This window comes from Anguilla anguilla, chromosome 4, assembly GCF_013347855.1.
Source record: "Anguilla anguilla isolate fAngAng1 chromosome 4, fAngAng1.pri, whole genome shotgun sequence".
NCBI classification, from domain to species: domain Eukaryota; kingdom Metazoa; phylum Chordata; class Actinopteri; order Anguilliformes; family Anguillidae; genus Anguilla; species Anguilla anguilla.
The window spans coordinates 66,021,851-66,041,850 of record NC_049204.1 but is presented as its reverse complement, the minus strand read 5'-3'; the positions used below and the strand labels follow the sequence as shown (position 1 = coordinate 66,041,850).

Here is a 20,000-nt window from a genome sequence, read left to right as displayed (position 1 = left end):
TGCTTTTTGAATACCTAACAGCTCAAACTCACGTTGCTGTTAACAGGCATCGCTGCGGACGGGCAAATCGCTGGGGTCTGCGCTGATATTCATCAGCTCCAGGTCGGCCACACGGCGCCGTTTTTTAGCTGACTGAGCACGGCGTCTTCTCGCGCGTTGCTTCTTTTCAGCTCCTTCTTTGACTAATTTGGGAGGAGCGAATGTTCACAGTTTCCCGCCCCTGTCACTGGCTCATCTTCCAACGGAGGGGATTAATTATGAGGTGGCCAAAAATAAAAAAATAATTTAATAAAAACCTTCTTCGACTTATTCTCCCACAGGGAGCTGATCCAAATAAAAATAAAAAAATTGAAAAACGGATCCAAAAATACGTGATCGCAGTGCCTGCTGGGATACTTTACCCTGATCCTGGAGGACTGCAGTGCATGCTGGGATACTCTACCCTTATCCCGGAGGACTGCAGTGCATTCTGGGATACTCTACCCTGATCCCGGAGGGTCGCAGTGCATGCTGGGATACTGTACCCTGATCCTGGAGGACTGCAGTGCATGCTGGGATACTGTACCCTGGTCCTTTCAGCATGGCTGACTCAGCACACTGCTCCCACGCCTCACATGTCCCTTACCTCACTCTGCAGCTTTTATTCACAAACGCCGCTCCCTTCGTTGAGGCCGCACACCGCTCGTTAAATCCCGGCGCGTAAATCGCCCAGTAAAACGGACGATAACGATCCGCGGGGCCGAGGGGGCGGGGCAGCCAGGAGCCACGACGACGGGGAACCAATCGTGCCGTCCGCTTGCGCTCAGCTAAAGTGGAAGCTGTACATCAGGGGCCACATATCACAGGCGCGGGCCCACGTCCAGCGGCGGGGAGAGGACATGAATCAGCGAGGGCTTTTAGAGGGAAATACAGTCACTTAGGCTGCACATCAGAATACAACGCAAGTCTGCCCCGAAGAGTGCAGTAATTCAACATGCAGTTTAGCACAGGTGTGCGTGTGTGTGCGTGCGTGCTTGCGTGCGTACGTGCGTGCGTACGTGCGTGTGTGCGTGCGCGTGTCCTGTGAAAACTGCTAAAACTGATTAAATAATAATAATAATAATAATAATGATGATAATATAGAAAACTATAAGAGAGAGTATGTTGGGGTCTTCACCTGACTGTAAAATAAGTGTTAGCTCAAACACAAACAGTTGCTCTCTCTATCTCTCTCACACAAAACTCTCTATCTCTATCTCTGACACAGACACACACAAACACACACACTCACTACGAGAGTGTGAGTATGTGTATGTGCATGTGTGTGAGTGACAGACTGTATCTCTCATCTTCTCCCTCTGTAACCTAACCCTGTGTTGTAGCTCTCCATTTATGAAATGTGAGCTGTGATTGGTTGATTGATGTCCCTCCCACCCACCCTCAAGGCCAGCTCACCTGTCCTTGGGCCTTGATGAGCTCTGATTCAACCCCCATTAAAAGCCCCAAGTAATGTTTTTCCCCAATCACTACCCCCCATCATTGCCCCCCTGACAGGGCTTAGAGAAACACATCCAGGTCCTTACACAGGACCTCACTACACAGGACCTCACTACACAGGACCTCACTACACAGGACCTCACTACACAGGACCTCACTACACAGGACCTCGCACACAGGACCTCGCTACACAGGACCTCGCTACACAGGACCTCGCTACACAGGACCTCGCTACACAGGACCTCGCTACACAGGACCTCACTACACAGGACCTCACTACACAGGACCTCGCTACACAGGACCTCCCTACACAGGACCTCACTACACAGGACCTCACTACACAGGACCTCGCTACACAGGACCTCACTACACAGGACCTCACTACACAGGACCTAGCACACAGGACCTCACTACACAGGACCTCACTACACAGGACCTAGCACACAGGACCTCACTACACAGGACCTCACTACACAGGACCTTGCACACAGGACCTCACTACACAGGACCTCGCTACACAGGACCTCACTACACAGGACCTCACTACACAGGACCTCGCTACACAGGACCTCCCTACACAGGACCTCACTACACAGGACCACACTACACAGGACCTCGCTACACAGGACCTCACTACACAGGACCTCACTACACAGGACCTAGCACACAGGACCTCACTACACAGGACCTCACTACACAGGACCTAGCACACAGGACCTCACTACACAGGACCTCACTACACAGGACCTTGCACACAGGACCTCACTACACAGGACCTCACTACACAGGACCTCATTACACAGGACCTTAGTACCCACTTTTTGCTTTTCCTTTGCTTATTGTGTGCCTTTATTATGTGGTTTTCCATTTCGACTCTATGCTCTGATGAAGGGAATGTACGCTTGCTGCCATGCCAATAAGTCAAACCGAAATTGGAAATTGGAGAACGAGGGATAGAGGGACACTGCAGAGCCACCGGACGCAGTAGACAGCACGCATTTTTTTAAAATGTCGTCATGGAAGCATTTAAAAGGAAACAGAATTGAAATTGAAATGAGCGAGGGAGACACAGCTGAATTGTCTGTGCTATTAAAGTGCTCCATTGTGCGTAAGGGTCACATTGAATTACCCCCGCCCACATAATGTCCAGGTCACCCCCCTCCCAAACCCACACCCCTACCCCCACATCGCCAGTCAGAATCCTAACACCCCCCCCCCCCCCAAAGTACAATCTTTACAACGAGCCCAGTGGGAGCCCTTCACTGCGCACGCCCCAGATAAATCAGCGGGCACGCGCCAGGCCGCCATCCAAACCAAGGGCAAGGGAGCTTCCTGCTTCCTGCAGACTACAGGGGCCAGACCGCCGGGGGAGGACAGGAAGAGGGGCGGGAGGGAGGGAGGGAGGGAGAGAGGAGAGAGAGAGAGGGCGGGAGGGAGGGAGGGAGGGAAAGAGAGAGGGAGAGGGTGAAAGAGAGAGGGATAGACAGATGAATGATTGCCTTGTAATTGTGTTCCAAGGCTATTTTAGTACAGATGTACTGTATGTGTTGTATATTTTATTTCCTTGATCCTTTCACTCACTGCAGTCTAGAATACGACTCGTTTATGATTTATGTGGAAACATAATTGGGTGCTTGTTTTGCCAGTAGACTATTTTTGCATTTGCATTTCAGCTCTATGGTAAAGGGAGAGACAGAATCTGCTTCAACGACTGCATCACACCTGCTGTCATATGTCACTCCTCAACTGGGCAAATTAGAAGCAGTACCAAAGAGGCAAGCAATAGGCTGTTTGTTTATTATTGGGCATGACAAAAATACAAGACGGTTACCTCTCTGCACAGGCGGACTGTGAACAACCCACAGTGGCTAAAGCTACTGCATTCACAGTGTTTTACAGCACTGCCTTTCAAACAATCAGGAGGCCCAAGGTCGGTACCGTGAGGAACACCTGCCAGCCACCGGGACCAAATTCCAGCAAGATTCCGGGGAGATTCAGAGTTTTTGTTTGTCTCAGGGTAGAGACGGGAGATTATACCACAGGCATTCAGCAGACACTCCTTTCCGAAGCGACTTCCACAGCCTTTGCATTTTTCAAATAAGTAACATAATTGTCCTTGTAAGACGTTCCTCCAGTTTGCCAAGTCAGGACCGACAGAAATCTTTAGCAACTGCTCCAGTGTGGACTAAAGCAGCAACATTTCTGGAGAACACACACAAAATGCAACAATGTTCTTACATAAGACCTTTTGTTTCTGGCACAATTTCTTCAATAAATATTACACGGAATCTGCCCTCAATAATTCTTGCACAAATATGGGACATTGCCCACAGAAAATATTGGACCTGCACTGTGTGACAATGTGAAACATAAATCTGAACATTTATTTAAGGAATGGAATAAACAGTGTTGCTGTCCTTGCTTGACACGGCTTTGTCCATTGTAAGGCTACCATTACAAAACCATTATAATTGCCTCACCAAATGCTTTTTGTGCTATGCAACACTTCTCCCTGGTAAGCATCTCTGTCAGGCTCTTCCAGCTTCAAGTTGCTTTTTCACTCAACGTAGCACCACATGTCAATGACAGCTATCATATAAATCTATCACTTCAACTGTGTTGGTAGGATCTACATCCCTGCCAGAACTAATATTTAGAAAACATCTGGCTGTTACAAAGAGCTAATGTAACAATTCCTTGCTCACTCTACTCACATGTCGACAGCAAACAGACTTCATACAGTCGTTTTCCGTAACAGAGACCTGTGTGTAAATTGGGAAAACCACTACCAAACCCAGATAATTGAGCAGGGAAATATTATGGGTTCCATGCGTGAAAGGGGTATAGTGCCCATTTATACAGCTTAGGTACCTTGCGCAAGAGTACAACAACTGGGAATCGAACCAGCAACCTTCAGGTTTCGAGGCCAGTTCCCAAACCACGACACTGCACTGCTGCAAAAGGAAGACAACGGGACGTGGTCATAGCTGGCACAGTTACTGTCAAGATCCCGATACACTCCTGGGGGTTACAGCATTCCAGGAGAGTTCCAGCAGCGTTCCAGAAGTGTTCCAGAAGAGTTCCAGGAGAGTTCCAGGAGAGTTCCAGCAGCATTCCAGGAGAGTTCCAGGAGTGTTCCAGGAGTGTTCCAGGAGAGTTCCAGCAGCGTTCCAGGAGAGTTCCAGCAGCATTCCAGGAGAGTTCCAGGAGAGTTCCAGCAGCATTCCAGGAGAATTCCAGGAGTGTTCCAGGAGTGTTCCAGCAGTGTTCCAGCAGCGTTCCAGGAGATTTCCAGCAGCGTTCCAGGAGAGTTCCAGCAGTGTTCCAGCAGCGTTCCGGGAGATTTCCAGCAGCATTCCAGGAGAGTTCCAGCAGTGTTCCAGGAGAGTTCCAGCAGTGTTCCAGCAGCGTTCCAGCAGCGTTCCAGCTCCCCAGCTGAGGAGACTCAGTAGCAGGAATCTCAAACTCCAGGCCTGGAACTCTGCGGTGTCTGCCGTTTTTCTGCTTCGTCCCCGGTGTTTGTGTTTGTGTTTGTGTTTGAGTGCTTGATTTATCGGTCATTGATTTGGCGGAAGAGTCCGCGCGCCTCGTTTCCCGGGACCTCCGCTAGCGGCTGACTGAAAGGAAAACCGCCGAGCACCACGGGGGGGGGGGGGGGCCAGGACGGCAGACTGAACCACAACAGCAACCCCACAGCAGGTTACCACTAACCTGGTCTGACCTTACAGCCTGGGCCCGCTGCCCTGACAACCAATATGACATCACAATAGCCCACAACACAGCCCATAAGAACAGTATCGACACATCAAAGCAAAGGTGCAAACTGGAATTTCGATGGTCAACGGAGGTCAAGGGTCACACACCAGCATCTCTCTCAAAGCGAAAACCATGTGCTGGTCAAACCATGAAGACAACAGCGATTTCCGCGTATCGTCTGGAGATGATGTCAGACTGGGGATAGCAGACATTCAAAACGGTGATAAAAAAAAACTTGAGGTGTTGCTGGTGGGGTGGTACTACAGTGGCATAGTGGAATGATGCCAGGGGAACAAGGGTGAGTCAGAGTGTGACTGTGTGCGCCCTTAATGGTGACATCACATCCTGCATCAGATGTGCTGACTGACATCCCTGAACCACGGTGCACACTAATATACAAATCTAAATGCACGGCAATATACGTTACTAATATACACATCTAAATGCACGGCAATATAAATTACTAATATACACATCTAAATGCACGGCAATATACGTTACTAATATACACATCTAAATGCATGGCAATATTCATTACTAATATACATATGCAAATGCATGGTGGTATACATTACTAATATACATATGCAAATGCTGGTGATATACATTACTAATATACATATGCAAATGCTGGTGGTATACATGAGGCACTACGCCCAGAAAGCTGAGAAAGCAGAATGGCTAATAACATTAGCATGAGCATTCCTCCAGCACTGCTTTCTTCTTTGTTGGTATCAGAGTAAACAACATAATGCAGCAAGGAATTCTGGGAATGACAAGCATGGACGGAGGGCCAATTGCGAATCTCACGTTGTGAATTTATGCTGCCCAGTGTCCTCTCTGCATTAAAGGGTTAAAGGTTTCTCAGACTGAGGAATATGTCAAACTATAAGATTTCCATAATAATACTCCATAACATTTCCATGCAAAACCCTTCAGGCTAAAAACACAGCAATACAAATTTTTTTTTTAATTGACAGGAAATTGTTACAAGTGCGATATAAAATGGAATCGTCGATGAAACGAAATGGGAAAGCGATACATTAAAATGTTGTGTCCTTTAATATATTCATGACAGCATTCATCTTACACTCACTCTCTCTCCTTCATGCTGTACTGACTCAGTTACGTTTCATTGGTACTAATGAGAGGTTACCATCATCAAATTAAACACCCACTCTCTCTCTCTCTGTCACTCTCTCTCTCTCTCACTGTTTCTCTCTCTTATACACACACACACACACACACACATTCCAGTGTATAAACCAGAAAGTGTATGTAGAATATAATCCAAAATTGAATCTCTCTTTCTCACTCACCCTCTCTCTCTGCATCTCTCAGTCCCTCTCTTCCCCTCTTTCTCCCTCTACCTCTCTCTCTCTCTCTCTCACCTCTTCTTTCCCAACCATTACTTCAACTTCTCTTCAATGTCTCATTATTTTTCCCTCTTTCCCTGTCTCTGGCACACTCTCTCTCTATCGAGCTGCTGGCCCTGACCTGGGCGAAACCTGGGCTGGCATTTTTCAGCCCTGACCCCTCACCCTTGACCCCGTTCCTGCAGGTCCTTTGTGTTCTATGGTCCCTCTCACAGAACTGAAGACCAGTCACTAGAGAATCGCCCAGCACCACCACACACCACTTCATTAATGACATGCTATCCCCCCGTACCCCCCCCCCCCCCCCGCCAAAATAAAACATGAAGACTGGGACTGGGGCGACATAGCTCAGGAGGTAAGAGCGGTTGTCTGGCAGTCGGAGGGTTGCCGGTTCGATCCCCGCCCTGGGCGTGTCGTAGTGTCCCTGAGCAAGACACCTAAACCCTAACTGCTCTGGTGAGTGCGAGGCATCAATTGTAAAGCGCTTTGGATAAAAGCGCTATATAAATGCAGTCCATTACCCTAATTATACCCTAAGGTGTACACAGTGATCTGTGTTCATGTCTAAACGCATTGCTGTAAGCTTTTGCAATGTTTGCTGATGCATTCCTCGCAGTTGTATCTGAATCGGAATGGTAACCAGACTGACAGGAAGTGGCCTGGTGATTGACGGGTGTGACCCAGGGTTCTGACCCCGCCCCCCCCGGGACCTCACGGATCCCCAGTCGGCCAGTGAAAATTTGTGTGTGAGTGTGCATGTGTGTGTGCATGTGTGAGTGCGTGTGTGTATGTGCGTGTATGTGTGTGTGCGTGCAGACCATAAGACAAAATAAAAACAATATAAGACAGTCAACAAGCATCATTTACACAATGGTAAGAAAAATATGCTAAAATATTCCATTTGAAATGAAGGATCTGAGATAAAAGGTACAGGCAGTGACAGTATGTATTTTACACAGTCAGCTAATATTTTACTCTACTTTTAAAATATGCAGATAATATTTCATCTCATGCTCTTTGTTTAAGTCAAGGTTAAATAATGGGCTTTTTAAATGGGCTAAAATACATTTAACAATGGGCTCCTCTCTTGCTCTCTCTGATATGTTTAGATTAACTATGGTGTTTGGGCATTGTATTGGGATTAATTTTGTGTTCTATTTGTTTTTTTGGGGGGGCGGTAGGGGTTGGTTGTGGGTTTGTGTTTTCTGGGATAGGTTTTAAGGTAGTTGTTTAAAATTCTGTATTTCAATAAAGTAACATCAAAAGTCTCTCTGTCTGTCTGTCTTTCTCTTTCTCTCTATCACTCACTCTCTATCTATCTATCTCTCTCTCTCTCTCTTTCTCTAACATAGTCTTCACACTATGAATTCTGATATGCATGGCACGGGAGTCATAAATATGCTTTAGCCTCTAATTTTATTAGAATACATTTCCCTTTTAAAATTTCACTTATTTGTTGTGTTTCCTTCCCTTCTGAAACCCTCTGTGGCTGACTCCAGTCAACGGGAAGAGAATCGATACAAACTGAGCCCGACACATTACAGCATCAAATAAAGGAGACGCGAGTTAAGTCCTCCTGGCCCTCCCCCACTCCCGCTCTCTGTCCAGGCAAGCTAAGCTTTTAAAATATGACTAATTTACCCCCCACTTGCCCCCCCTTCCCAAACGCCTCAACTCCACACGACTCGAATGATTCCAAGAAAGCCTCAGGCTCAGAAGTGGAGCCGGCCGACACACACACACACACACACACACACACACACACACACACACACACACACACACACACACACACACACACAGACACACACACTCTCACACACACACACACACACACACACACACACACACACACACACACACACACACACACACACACAATCTCACACACACACACACACACACACACACACACACACTCACACACACACACACACACACACACACACTCACACACACACACACACACACACACACACACACACACACACACACACACACACACACACTCACACACAGGTACGCAGACGGCCACACACCTGTCATCCAATGGAGACAAGCAGAGTTCAGCTCCTCGTTTTCACCGACGCTAAAATCCTGCTTCCAGCTCATTTTATTTATTTATTTTCTCCCCGGAACAATGATGCTTGAACATCCAGACAACGCTTTAGCACACGGAGGGCACAACACCTGTTTTTAAAAGATACTTTATTGCTATAATTCCAGAACAGCCCCCAACCGCCCCCCCAAAAAAAAGAAGAACACCATAGACTGGAGAACAAAATATGGACAAAGTGACTGTGATGTCACCCACTGGCCTTCCACGGGCTTGTGAAAAAGCGTTTGAAACCATTGTGTGTGTGTGTGTTTGTGCGTGCTAGTGTGTGTGTGTGTGTATGCTTATGTGTGTGTGTGCGTGTGCGTGTGCGTGTGCATGCTTATGTGTGTGTGTATATGTATGTTGGGGGGGGGGGTCTTATTTAGGGGTGGGCTTGACTGGAACCCTTGGCTTTTGGGGAAGAAAAGAGGATGTGATGTTTTCGGGTTTGTTCTGATTTGTTCAACCCCCCATCCCCCCTTTCCCAGCCAATTAAAATCCCCCATGGTGCACCCCTTCTCCTAACACGCGGCAGCTAGTCACTGGAGAGTCTCTTTCTTGTCGCAGTTGACAGTGTTTCCCATTTAATCACTCAAGGTGGGTAATTTGCTTCAATCCCCTCGAGGCTACACGCAGTGTAACACACCCGGCAACCCCCCCCCCCCCCACCACCACCACACACAACACATACACACACACGCACACACACACACGCACACACACACACGCACACACACACACACGCACACACACACACACACACACACACAACACATACACACACACACACACACAACACATACGCACACGCACACGCGCACGCGCACACGCACACGCAGTCTATCTCTCTCTCTCTCTCCCTCTCTCTCGGGAGAGGATCCAGTAAACAGGTCTGCCCTGTGACACACAGACACCATCCCATAATGCAGCTGTGACCAGGAGAGAAAAAAGAGCATCAGGAGAACAGAGAGAGAGAAAGAGAGAGAGAGACAGAGAGAGAGAGAGAGAGAGAGAGAGAGAGAGGGACAGAGAGAGAGAGAGAGAGAAAGAGAGAGGGACAGAGAGATGGGGGGGTGGAATATTTTGAAGGGCTCTGCGTCTCATTACACCCCAACAGAGATCACATTACACTGCATTTTATTTAAGGGGGGGGGGGGGGTTTAATGGAAGAGGGAGGGGGTGATAGGAGGAATCAGCACCCTTTCACCTCCATTACAGAGATGGGCCTTAATTTAGCCCACTCAGAGCGTACATTAAAACAGTCCACAACAAAAAAACTTCCCTTCGCAAGGCCACCACTGCGCTCACTGATCCCTACAAGCACTGGCTGATCCCTACGAGCACCAACTGATCCCTACGACCACTGGCTGATCCATACGAGCACCAACTGATCCCTACGACCACTGGCTGATCCCTAAGAGCACCAACTGATCCCTACGACCACTGGCTGATCCATAAGAGCACCAACTGATCCCTACGATCACTGGCTGATTCCTACAAGCGCAGGCTGATCCCTACGAGCACCAACGGATCCCTACGACCACTGGCTGATCCCTACAAGCGCTGGCTGATCCCTACGAGCACCAACTGATCCCTACGACCACTGGCTGATCCCTAAGAGTGCTGGCTTATCTTTATGTGCACTGGCTGATTCCTACGAGCACTGGCTCATCCTTATGGCTGATCCCTATGTGTGCTCACTGATCCCTACAACCACTGACTGATCCCTATGAGCACTGGCTCATCCTTTTGGCTGATCCCTATGTGTGCTCACTGATCCCTGCAAGCGCTGGCTGATCCATACGAGTGCTGGTTGATCCCTAAAAGCACTGGCTGATCCCTATATGTACCATAGGTGGCAGTTTCACTTCATTAAAGTCAGGCTCCAGTGTGTACATGTGGCCCGTTGCCATGCCTGTGACAGCTTGTTTTTCACACTCACGCTCTTGTCAATCATACCCACTCACACACAAATGCGCATACACTCTACCTCTAACAAGCAGTCCCTCTCACACACACACAAACACACACATGTACGCAGACTGTCTTGCTCTGACATACACACACTCAAATACAAAGACAGAGAAGGACTCTTGGTACGGACTAAGAGTGAGGGTGTAGATAAAAATGTGGAACTGTGTTTGTGAGTGTGGACTGTCTCCATCCAGGGCAGGGAAAGGGGTGCCTGAAGTGTTTTTTGTCGTGCCGAGAGGCAATAATCTGTCCCTGTCCCGTTCGGTTCCACCGGAACACAGGACTCAGCTGACAGGCTGGCAGTGCAGTGGGACAGAGCCTGTAAACACATCCCCAACCCCCCCCCCCCCCCCCGCTCTCCCCCCGCCCTCGGGCTCTGAGCAGCCCCGTTTCCACGGAACACGGAATGCGGAACTGCGCTGGCAGTGCTTGCAGCTGGGAGAGAGAGAGAGAGAGAGAGAGAGAGAGTTCTAGAACCCTTCCCTCCGCCAGCATTCCGGCGAGGGGCGGGGGTGGGGTGGGGGGGGGGCAGACGTAGTTCCGTTATGGCAGACGCTACGCGTTCCCGCGATTAAGCTCGATTCATTATTCATGGGGAGGTGAGGGCCGGGGGGAGGGGGGGTGGGTTAGGGGGCGTGTCTCTGCCACTGTCAATTAGCCAGGTGTGGGGAAACTAAATTCAACAGGACTTCAGGCTATCGGTGACAGACTCTATCTATCTTTCCCACTCTCTCTCTCTCTCTCTCTCTCTCTCCCTCCCTCCTCCGCTCATACTCTGATCCTCTCACACACACACAGATTAGGAAATCTCCAAAGCAGACGGCTTTTCAGACAAATACATTTACACACTAATCCTATTAGACGAAAGGAAACACTCTCTCTCTCTCTCGCTCGATCTCTCTCTCTCTCTCTCTGCCAATCACTCAGTCACTCCACACATCTTCCTCCGTCTCTCAATTCAGAGCGATTCCATTAAACTCAGGTTACGTTATCAACACGCCTCCAATAAACCCTCATTTGGGCTGACGGGGGCGGGCGATAGAGAACAGCTCCCGCTGTGCGGGCCCCCGGTTGGGGTTCGGAGGGTCCCGCGCCAGGGCCTATGGCCGCCCGGCTCTCCGGGATGGGCCTGGGGGGCGGGCCGGCCTGGGGGGGGGGTGGGGGGGCCCTGACAGCGTGGCTGACGGTGATGGACTGCAAGCAGAGCATCAGCACGCAGTGATTGATTCAGGATCGATGGAAATGAGTTCACTTCCCTTCACTGTACCCGCCAGTCTTCCTCGATTAGCCCAGCTGGCTACTTATTACTACTGCTGCGTTCAAACTAAGCACCTGAGAATAGTATAGCAAAATTATCACTATCTAAAAATATTATTATTATTATTATTATTATTATCGGACTGCTTACAATTAGAACAAGAATTTAGAAAGGAAATAATATCAATTAAAAACAGTTTGTATAAGTACTCTGACCATAAACAAGCATCACACTGAAAACGATTACATTTGAAATCTGAATACACACAAACACTACACACAGATACACATACACACACAAACACACACACAGATATACACACACACACAAACACACACACAGATATACACACACACATGCACACACACAGATATACGCAAAAACACCACACACATACGCACACACGTATGCACGCACACGCGCGTGCGCGCGCACACACACACACGCACATACCAAACACATGAACACGCCAATGTGCGCACACACGTAGGCTATTTGCTTTCTGGGTTGCATCAATGCAGAATTCCATTATCCACCCACGATTCGGGCAAGGAGGGTCGCCCACAGAAAGGTCCCGTCTGGGGCGCCCAGCTCCCCGCTTTTCGGAGCAGAGGAAGCAGAAGGAATACTCCTGCTGTCCTGTTAAAACACGGGACCAATCTGTCGGACTGGACCGGAGAAGGACTGTTCCCCCAGCGTTACAGCACAGAACAGGCTGATGTCACAGAGCACAGGACGCCAGCATCCAGCCCACAGGACACCAGCATCCAGCCCACAGGACACCAGGATCCAGCCCACAGGACACCAGCATCCAGCCCACAGGACACCAGCATCCAGCCCACAGGACACCAGCATCCAGCCCACAGGGCACCAGCATCCAGCCCACAGGACACCAGCATCCAGCCCACAGGACACCAGCATCCAGCCCACAGGACACCAGGATCCAGCCCACAGGACCCTCTCAGACCACAGGACACCAGCATCCAGCCCACAGGGCACCAGCATCCAGCCCACAGGACCCTCTCAGACCACAGGACACCAGCATCCAGCCTACAGGGCACCAGCATCCAGCCCACAGGACCCTCTCAGAGCACAGGACACCAGCATCCAGCCCACAGGACTCTCTTAGACCACAGGGCATTCACAGGGAACAGGGCATTCACAGGGAACAGGATATTCACTGGGAACAGGACCCTCTCAGACCACAGGGCATTCACAGGGAACAGGGCCCTCTCAGACCACAGGGCATTCACAGGGAACAGGACCCTCTCAGACCACAGGGCATTCACAGGGAACAGGATATTCACAGAGCACAGGATATTCACAGGGAACAGGGCATTCACAGGGCAGCTACAAATCACAGGGCATTTACAGGGCACTCGCATGGAAACTTCAATACTGAGTCAAACAGAGGAGCGGTGGGTATTATTTTGTTTTAAATCTTTACATTTTTGTAACGACCTGCCACACATCTTCCCCCATACACCCCCCTCCCCCAAAGCAAAAATCAATAGCACATTATTTTAATCCCTGTCCTGTCCACTTCCTGCAAATCAAAGGAGTGTCTGAGACATGAGGAGTCTATTAAATATGGATGACAGTCAAAGGTCATTCCATGCACGTTGGTCACATGAAACCGACATGACGATGAGTAGATTGGCACAAGTAAGCTCCCAGAAACCGGGCTTGGCTATAAAAAAAATTTTTTTTTTAATCCTTCCAAAATAACAGGACAAAAAAAAAACCTTTAGAACGAGAGCCCTGTTGTTCAATATGGTCGATAAGGACCGGGTCTGTTTGCGGACGTTACAGCGGGACACATAAGCACCCCAACGTCAGTAATAAACGGATAGAGCTCGCGGATCGATTTGAGCCCGCTTGATAACAGCACGCTGTTATCTCGGGCAATGAAGCTTGGAGATGTAGGGACGGCGCGCACATTAGAATTCCATCCTTGAAATTCAGCTTCGCCCCGCATCTCGGGCATTCTGAATCAGTAATCACCTGAGACGGAAACCCACGACTGCAAATACAGAAGTCGGTGTCCGGTCGCACTGAACGGGCATTTTTAATCATGTGCAGGACGCCGCAAACGCGAGATGTCCGCACTCGTTAGCAGATCGAATGTCATTGTGGGTGTGGAGCCGCCAGCCGGGGCCACTGAAACACAATAGTCGCGCGTGTTTTTCAGACCACCAAGCGGAGGTTGCTCGACCGAGAAATGGACTGCGCCGGTCGGAAATATGACCGTGGATGAAAAAACGCCGCCCTACAACAGCTGCAGCCACAACACAATGCTAAGCTAAAATAATTATAATATACGCATGAATTCAATATTTTAAGGAGCGTATTAATATTAACAAATATCAACCGCTATGGATAATATGATTTTTTCCCCCCAAACAATACACGAGAATCCCAACATAACACGCACACTGGCACTTGAAGGAATCATTAAGCAGTCCAGCAGCCGGCAACCTAATCATACCCCTTTTGCATTGTTATTCCTCGTGCCATATGCGAGGCTGCTGAATGGCTACATCTCGTCTAGAATGTCTTGTTTTCGGAGAAGCTCGTGTCGAAAAAACGACAGGTGCACACCCCGGCGCGCGGTCTAGGGAGGAAGGGCAGCAACAGCGGGCGAAAGGGGAGGCACTCGGAATTTTGCAGCTGTGCGCGTGCCGGCTGCCGCTGCCGCTTGTGCGCTTCCACGCGCACGAGAGGAAGACACCCTCTCCCCACCTTCCTCCCACCCTTCATCCTTGGAAAATTAATGATATTCTTTCTCTTTTTTTCAAATGTCACAGTGTAACAAACGCGCACGCTGACTGGCACACTCTCCACTGTGGCCCGTGTAAAACAACCCCACGGTTCTGTTCCTTTAGGAATTGCCCCTCGCTTGACAACCTGGATCATCCTCAGCACTGTTCCCTGGAAAAGTAACAACACTGCGTACCAAGCAAAGAACATCGCCAGCCGTACGGCGTGTGCGTTCAAGGGTATATGCCCATGCGTGTGCTTTCTGTGTTGTAAAAGACACACCCAGGAAGGTTTTTCTTTAACGATATGACATTCAAAAATAGCTTTGTTTTACATAATGGGAGAGGTGCGAAGATGGCCCAATGTAAATATCGCTGATGAAAACTGGTGAGCGACTCTTAATCTTTATAAATGCATACATCTACATCCATACAAATCTGCATCCATCTCACCCTTCACGTGGAAGTTCTCGCACTGCGCTTCGCGGATTGGACATGGGTCATTAATAAACCTTCGAAATGAAAAAGGCAAACCATTTCACTTCATACTATCCTCATATGTATCCTCTCTGATGTGTATCTCCGGGGAAGAATATACCGTGGTCGGACAGATAGGGTCGTAGAAATTACATAACCTTCCTTCCGAGTACGTGCTACTCTGACATAGATGTTTGAATCCCGTGCACTTTACTTACTGTGACATTACAACTGTAGCAACTGCACGCGCCGAAGAACGTCAGAAACACGCCAATTAAGCTGTCACAAATCTCACGTTTTATTTTTGGGATGGGGAGGTTGATGGACACTATCTCTGCATAGTTGACAGAGTAACGCAGAATTAACAACGATTAGCCTTACTTATGAATTCAGCAGCTGATGACACTCCCACCTTTGCAGTGTTATCAACCCTCCTCACAGACGAGACGCTTTCTGCAAGATTTCGGTTGGTTAAAGTGAATTACAGCGAGTTAATCTCGGTTATGAATGATCACCCGCCTGAACGTGAGCCTGGGGAGGACAGGGGGGTGCGCGAGCAGGGCGCGTGGGTTTGCCTCCTCGTTCCACGTTCGCTGCCGATTCGCCGTGAGCGCGCCTCTGGCATGTCTTCGGATGCGCGAGTGGAGTGGAGCTCTCGCTGAGCAGGACGGTGAACACCCGGCCCTGCCCAGACTAGGATAGGTTCGCTGACATAAAACGGAAATGTACGGAACCCCTCATAGAAATGGCCAACAGTCACACCGCGCTAGATCGGAATGCTTTTACAAGCTAACCACATCCTTGCCTGGTTACCTTGCTGCCTTTTTTGCAAATCAACGCAAGACCTCGCAGGTGCACGTAAAGGATGCAACACCGTCCGTCTCCCAGGGGAGCGGAATATGATTAGTGGACCGTCACACGCTGACAGTCTGTAGCAACTGGAGATCATGCCCGGCTCATCCATATGGGCAGAATGGTCTCAAATAACATAGCAAACCACCAGGCTAGCGGGATGCTAAACGAACTTCCAACCAGCAGCCCCAACCCTTCGCATCCTTCTTGATGCAGCGGTGGCTATCAAGCTAATTAAAAATGATCAAGCAATTAAATGCATCGTGATCGCAGTAGCTATGAACAACATGGTCTTACCGTTCTGCCATTTTCCCAGTGTTCTCCTGTTAAAATCCGTTATTTGTAATCCCCAGAACGTCACCCATGGTTCCGAGAGCTCTGCTGCCGCGTTCAGTCGGTTCTCTTCGATGAAACATGCACTGGCTCTCCGCGTCTCCGTCACCACCGACAACCTGACGTCACTCTGTTCTCCGCGGCGAGCACGTAGTGCAAGCAATGGCGTTTCCATGGTAGCACGTCAACGCCGAATGGGAAATATTGTAGGCTACAAGTACAAGAAAATGTAAAATGATCATTTAGATATTTTGTTAGTCTTGCCACCCAAGTTTTCAATCACATAAAAATCTGGGAAATGCACGTGCAAGTGTTTCGCTGGCTATATACAATAATTTATAGGCCTACATAGCGTGTAGACAGTGTTTTGTAGTCATATTGTTTCCGAGCGGTCTCACATACCCGACGCAAATCAAACTTAATAATGATGATCGTAAGTGGCGGAAATTATTACAATTCCCACAGCCCGTTTTTTAATCATTACAAATATATGTTTGTATTAAAACCGCCTCCTATTAATTCCAGTTATCTTTATTTTGAGCAAACTGTAAATAATTTAAGAGGGTGCTTCATTTCAATTAATGGAATTCAGATGTTCTCACCTCTCCGCGACGTGACACACGGCACTCTGAGGCGTAGAGCAAGGTGCTAATGATGGACATCTGCTTCTGCTGGACTGTTCAACTCGAGTGGAAAGCTTGAGAAACTAGCGACCTCAACTGGTTTTATGTAGCCTAGCCAACGCGATGAGGCTGTTTATTTTTTTTTTCGTGGTAGGTGTACACTTTTCCTGCATTATTTAATCATCATTTTAAATGACAAAACTACCCAGATATAGGTTTACGTTCCAAGGACTAATCTGGCTGATGCCCGATGACATTTTATTTTTAAAAAAACATAACGAACAGCTAAATAAATGCACTTGATGGGAGCACGAGCTTAATCAATGCAAAAACATTATTTTTCAGAGTACATAGCGCTTTTATGAATCTATTTATAAATTCGTGTTGTTTTATTTTAAGTAAAAATTGGACCTAAGGTAGCCTACTGTTTTAACGGAACGTATTATTGTGGAACGCGTAGCCAATGTTTCTTTTTTCCGGAAGTTAGGTGTCACAGACGGAATCTTCCCCAACGGCAGTCTAAACCATGGTGTAAACACACCACTGAAACAGACGAGTGTTTGCGACAGAGACACCGCAAAGCTGCTCTGTGGTGTTAACATACCTAGCTGGATCCGACAGAGGTCCTGGCCAACATTTTAGGTGCTTTCAGTGGTCGAGGAGGTATTCAGTTTAGCTCCTAGTGGTTCTATATATCACTTTGCCGTTTAGCTAGGGGGATACAGGTAACAGTTTTCTTGTTTGAAGCGATTTGATCTTCGTGCGGTCAGTCGGGAAGCGCGGCTTAGACCCGGCGGTGCTCCGCGATGTTGTTCTACCGTGCGAGGCTGGGCTGGGAATGCATCGGTGCCGCGCGGATGGCCGCTTGCTGGGCGCGGGGACATGTCACCTACACGCAGGGCCAAAGCCCCGAGCCACGCATACGGGAGTACTTCTACTACATCGACCACCAAGGACAGGTGGCGTACCTACCGTACTCTGCATGGGCTCTGCTGAAGAATTAAGTAGATGATTGTTGTGCTGCTTCTGATGAGATGGACACGAGTCACTTCTCTGCATAGACGTGTTATTAAAAATCCATAAATGACAAAACACCGATTGGCTGTGGACAAACACTGCTAGTGCCCTGCATGGGTGCTGTATGGGGAGGGGGTGTTAGGATGATTCAGAGGGGCCCTAAAAAAATTGTGCAGGGTTGGGGTGGTACCCACTGGTACCCACTAACCCTGGTGGTGCCGCCCCTGGTGCCCTGCTTGTTGAAGGGATAGTGTGATTTTATTGTTGTCACAGTATATGCCATCGTTCAGACTAAAACACGTTTTCATACCTGTAAAAAATAAACAGGCGAGCTGGTAAACAGTGTGCAAGAATTCAGCGACAGATGCCGCAGTTGTGTGAATGCGCACATGCGTTAATGTGTACGTTCTGGCTTCCACCAACAGCTTTTTCTTGACGACACCAAAGTGAAGAACTTCATCACCTGTTTCAAAGGTAACGTATAACCAACGCCCACAACCTAGTCGGGCATTACACTGGCTTTATAAGATCAAGGGGGATAATTTCTGTCTTTTTTTGTCTATTTCTCTCTTCCCCCTTCCTCTCTCCACCATCCTTTCTCTCTCTCCCCCCACCCTCTTTCTCTCTCTCTCTCTCTCTCTCTCTCTGGCAGATAAGCAGTTCCTGTCCTTCTTCTTCAGCCGCCTGCGGGGGAACGAGAGCGGGCGCTACCAGGAGCACTTCCCCTTCCTGTCGCTGTGCGGCCGCGAGCGGAACTTCCTGCGCTGCGAGGACCGGCCCCTGGTCTTCACCCACCTGCTCCCGGGACCCTCCGATGCCCTGTCCTTCTGCTGGGGCGGGGACAAGCTGGTGGTCCCCTTCCGCCCCGAATCCCTCTACATGCACCCCTCCTGCGGGCGGCTCTACCACCCTTGTCCCGAGCGGGCGGGGCGCGTGGGGCTGGTGCGTTCGGCCCTGGCCTTCGAGCTCAGCCCCAGTTTCGAGTACCCACCGGGGCAGGGCCAGACCGGACAGCCCACGCACTTCCTGTGGGCGGGACAGCGGCACACACTGACCAATGAGCTGGCCAGACATTTTCCCCCAGAAGAAGAGGGGGAGACAGAGACGAAGGGCAGCTGAGAGGGGCGGTGTGGACGTATTTGGCTGCTGCTGCATCGGCTTTGGAAGGTGTTGGACTAAACGCAGACCAGTGAAAATGAAGGTTGTGCTCAGGGTGTTTAATTGCCTGTTTTGTTGGCATGCCTAACTGATCTCTGAAATATGTCATTAACCATCATTCATTTATGTTTTGCCAATTCTTCTGGTTTTTTTTTTTGTTTTTTTTGTGCAGAACTCAGACCTTGGTCGCATACTTTATTTGAAATACTTTAACCCTCTAGTCACCATTAAAACAATGTTTCACTGAACATTTAACTGAACATTTTAAAAGAAACGTCTCTTTTCACCATTCTTCAGAATTTAATTTTCACGTTTTTTGTCATATGGCTGTAGCTATAGGTCAGTAACGTGTTTTGCTGAAAATTCTCAGGAATCTGCAGGAGGGTTTTCAAAATTTACCAGCATCTAAAGTGTTAAAGTACACAATATGACCAAAAATATGTGGAAATATGCTATAGTTGCTCAATCAACCAATTAACTAAATTTAACTTATAACTGGATTCAGCCAGGCTTGACTGTTGAATCTAAACCTCACTCATACTGAACCTTGCCATTAGAGTGAAGAAGTCATCCCAAAGTTTCTACAGACACACCATGCCATGATCAAAGCAAATTCCAGAAGAGATGAGGGGGAAAAAAGTTGTTGAAATATATCAGTTTGGAAAGAGTTACAAAGCTTCGGCTAAGGCTCTGGGACTCCACCGAATTACAGTAGGAGCCGTTATCTCCGCATGGAGAACTCTTGGAACAGTGGTGAATCTTCCCAGGAGTGGCCTGCCAAAATTACATTACATTCACATTACAATTATTTGGCGGACATGACATAAACAGACGAGTCTGGCA

At 48.6% G+C, this 20,000-nt stretch overlaps 2 protein-coding genes across 3 annotated transcripts in view; both read left to right on the top strand.

The window, feature by feature from the left end:
• Positions 1-20,000, top strand: part of LOC118225974 (E3 ubiquitin/ISG15 ligase TRIM25-like) — a 487,938-nt gene that overhangs the window by 163,274 nt on the left and 304,664 nt on the right. The window lies entirely within an intron of this gene.
• Positions 17,091-19,319, top strand: c4h8orf82 (chromosome 4 C8orf82 homolog). 2 transcript variants are annotated; one of them, XM_035415281.1, is made up of 3 exons: positions 17,091-17,132; positions 18,425-18,473; positions 18,652-19,319. In XM_035415281.1, the coding sequence occupies exons 1-3, from the start codon at positions 17,106-17,108 to the stop codon at positions 19,116-19,118; spliced, it is 543 nt and encodes a 180-aa protein (XP_035271172.1). In that variant the 5' UTR covers positions 17,091-17,105; the 3' UTR covers positions 19,119-19,319. The 2 variants fall into 2 exon arrangements, with proteins under 2 accessions (XP_035271172.1, XP_035271171.1); XM_035415280.1 differs by lacking the exon at positions 17,091-17,132 and adding an exon at positions 17,337-17,941.